This window comes from Alexandromys fortis, unplaced genomic scaffold (assembly GCF_014885135.2).
Source record: "Alexandromys fortis isolate MF-2015 unplaced genomic scaffold, M_Fortis_MF-2015_v1.1 scaffold_167, whole genome shotgun sequence".
Lineage (NCBI taxonomy): Eukaryota > Metazoa > Chordata > Mammalia > Rodentia > Cricetidae > Alexandromys > Alexandromys fortis.
The window spans coordinates 1,399,408-1,402,612 of NW_026068050.1; the positions used below are offsets into that span (position 1 = coordinate 1,399,408).

At 37.8% G+C, this 3,205-nt stretch overlaps 1 protein-coding gene across 4 annotated transcripts in view; it reads left to right on the forward strand.

Annotated features, from left to right (window-relative positions):
• Scaper (S-phase cyclin A associated protein in the ER) overlaps positions 1-3,205 on the forward strand; it is a 467,165-nt gene that overhangs the window by 304,355 nt on the left and 159,605 nt on the right. For all 4 annotated transcript variants that reach the window (XM_050119436.1, XM_050119434.1, XM_050119435.1 and 1 more), the window contains one exon: positions 2,412-2,538. In XM_050119436.1, coding sequence (XP_049975393.1) covers positions 2,412-2,538 — 127 coding nt within the window. The remainder of the gene's footprint in view (positions 1-2,411; positions 2,539-3,205) is intronic.

The window sequence follows — 3,205 nt, forward strand, 5'->3', positions numbered from 1 at the left end:
GGGTGGTCCCATAGCTGAGATTTTCAAGTAAAGGGGCAAATAGCAGCAGACAGACAGTATCATCAAATCTGGTGCTCACAACATCCAGGAAAAAAAAAACTGAGCAGTCACCTAGAGTTCCTGAGTTTCCTGTGGCTTAACATCTGCCTTCATGTTCCCACTGTATGCATTTTTATATCAGGATAAATAATAGTCACCCCTTTAGAAATGGCTTCCTCTCTAGCTGTTCTTGAATACATGAGGTTTTAAATACTTCTTGTTGTCTTTCCCTCTCTGGTGCAGAGACAGGCCAACATGACCCAGACCAGGCTTTAGGAAAATACTTGGCATAAATATAATTGTTTCTGAAGTTGCAGGGAGGAACTACCCCACTTTTAGAACAAGCTTCTCTGATAACTCAGATGACACACAACAACTGAACAATATAATGTAAATTACATCTGCTTCTGTACTGCCTAATTCAGTAGCTTCTAGTCACACACACAATACCACTAGACTATTAAAATTCTATACACCTTAGGGTTCAGTGCTTAGGATTCTCCAAGTGCACAATAACCACTTGAAGCTAACAATTACCAATTTGGGTTATACAAATAAAAAACATATATGTCATTGTAGAAAGCTCTTCATGGGAGAAGCACATGTTAAACAGCTAGTTAAGTACTTAATTTGATTGAGATAAGTGCATTAAAGAAATCCATGGTATAGAAAGTGACTTCTGTGCTAAAGATAGAGAAGAGTGGAGAAAGCATTTCAGAAGGAAATGAAGAGCATTTTCAAAGACACTAAGACAGGAAGAAAAGGAATAAGGTCCAGAAGGACCTCATGCATTGCAGTTTGTGTAGAGGGTTTATCTCTGCTGATGAAGAGGGGAGCTTCCTAGGGTAAAATAGGGGAAACAAGAAGAGATGGGTGACTAGAGATAATGAAGCATATTTTTTTCTACTAGCCTCTGTTCTTTATATGAAATATAAAATCATAAAAGCAAATGAGAGAAAAGGAAAGGCTTACATTCTGAAGAGAGTAGAATGGTGTGAACCAAGTATGTGGAGGTTGGGGGACTAGCAGACTGAGAAATTTAGTGAGTGTGAATCTTTGGCATCATGTGACTTTATCCAAGAGTCATGAGTGGAAAAGGCTCATTGATGTTTTTATTGAGTCAGTTAAATAAATTAATGTATTCAAGGAATTGAGAACATTGACTAGACAATAGTAGAAGCTTAATAAACATTATTACCATGGCTGGGGCTTGTCTAATGTAAGTAACAAATGAAACAGCAGAGGGAATGTCTAATAAATTTTTAAGAATTTGATTATAGTTATGTTTTGTGGAACCTACCATACTTGAAATGTTTGAAGTCAGAGAAGAGAAGGAAAATAGACTTTTTATCTGAGAGACTGGTATGGGAGGTTCTTCTGTCCATGTGTTGCTTTTATTGGTTAATGAATAAGGAAACTTCCTTGGCCTGTTGATAGGGCAGAACTTAGGTATACAGGGAAAACTGGAATGAATGCTGGAAGAGGGCGGAGTTAGAGAGATGCCATGGATCCTCCACCGGAGTCAGACTTGCCGAAACTTTGCTGGTAAGCCACTGTCACATGGCGATACACAGATTAATGGCGATGGATTTAATTAATATGTAAGAGTTAGCTAATAAGAAGCTAGAGCTAATGGGCCAAGCAGTGATTTATATAATATGGTTTCTGTGTGATTATTTTGGGTTTAAGCTAGCTGGGCGGCCAGGAAGAATAAGCGACCCTCCTACAACAGGAGACCATCTGGCGATCATAGACTGCTCAGGCAAATAAGCAGGAAAGAAGGATAGGCTGAGAAGCAAAGCAAAGGGAGGGCTATCATGAGATGTTAGTCTCAGTTCCCTCTCTGAGGAATCTTACAATCTAGAAAATGTATGGCACTCCTAGACACAAAGCAAATGAATACTCTTGTTCTAGTAATACCAAACCGCCTCTAAAGTGAACCATGGGAAGATTAGTATTGTGGGAATTTGCAGCACTTCTGAGCCCAACAGGAGGATTTGGATCAGAATGTGAAGTCTTCTCGGGTTCTTTACTCATGTTCCAGATCATCACCCTGTCACTTTCTCTCACTCCCAATTCTTTTCTAATCTGAGGATCACACAAAAAGAATGGTTTCAATTACTGCAGCCAAGGATGATGTCATCTGCTAGTAATTTTATTAGATGAAGAGTAAATTGGTGGTCTTAAAGATGAAGAGCTACAATTTTGTCTCCTTGCCTCCCCTGGCTGCTCTCTAGAGAAGTTTCAGGTACACTATTGAAAGTAATTTGTATTCCATGTGTTCAGAAAAATAGGTTTATGATGTAAAAATATCCATATATCCATACATACATACATACATAATTAATGCAGTGTTTTACTTTGTATTCAAGGCTTCAAAGATTAGCCAAAGATCTTGTAAAACAACTTCAAGTACAAGACAGCGGCTCCTGGGCAAACAATAAGGCTTCCGCTTTGGATCGGACCCTTGGTGAGATTGCTAGAATCCTGGAGAAGGAGGTATGTAACAAGCCTTTGCTACCTAACCCTTGCTCTTTGTGATGATTTCTCACTGTGGCAGGAAACACGGAAGAGTTTGTGTCTTTCTTCTGTGTTGTTAAAAACTAGTCAATAATTGATAGATAATTTTAAATTCTTGTTCTTTTTGTTTTGTTCTAACTTGTTTTCCTTTCTTGGTTAAATCCTAAATGAAACATGGTTTTCTGTGATGATTTTCCCCTTGTAAGTAGATGAAATTGTTTAATGAGGAGTGGTAACTATGCAGACCTATAATTTTATGGCAGAAAATACAAAACTTTGAATTTTATAGCTTAAATTACAACCAAATACAATGCCTATTTTCTCTCCATTTTGGACAGAAAATGTGACAGTTTTCTTTAATAATTTAAGGGTTAGTGCCAGGTGGTAGTGGCACACACCTTTTATCTCAGCACTTGGGAGGCAGAGGCAATCAGATCTCTGCGAGTTCAAGACCAGCCTGGTCTACAAGAGCTAGTTCCAGGACAGGCCCCAAAGCTACAGAAAAACGATGCCACAAGACAAAAACAAAAAAAGTTACTTATTATTTCATCAACACTTTAAAATCCATAATGACTTTACTGCACAAAGAAGAAAAATATTACGTGTATAAAAAGATATAAAATTCTGTATAATAATTTCAATAACA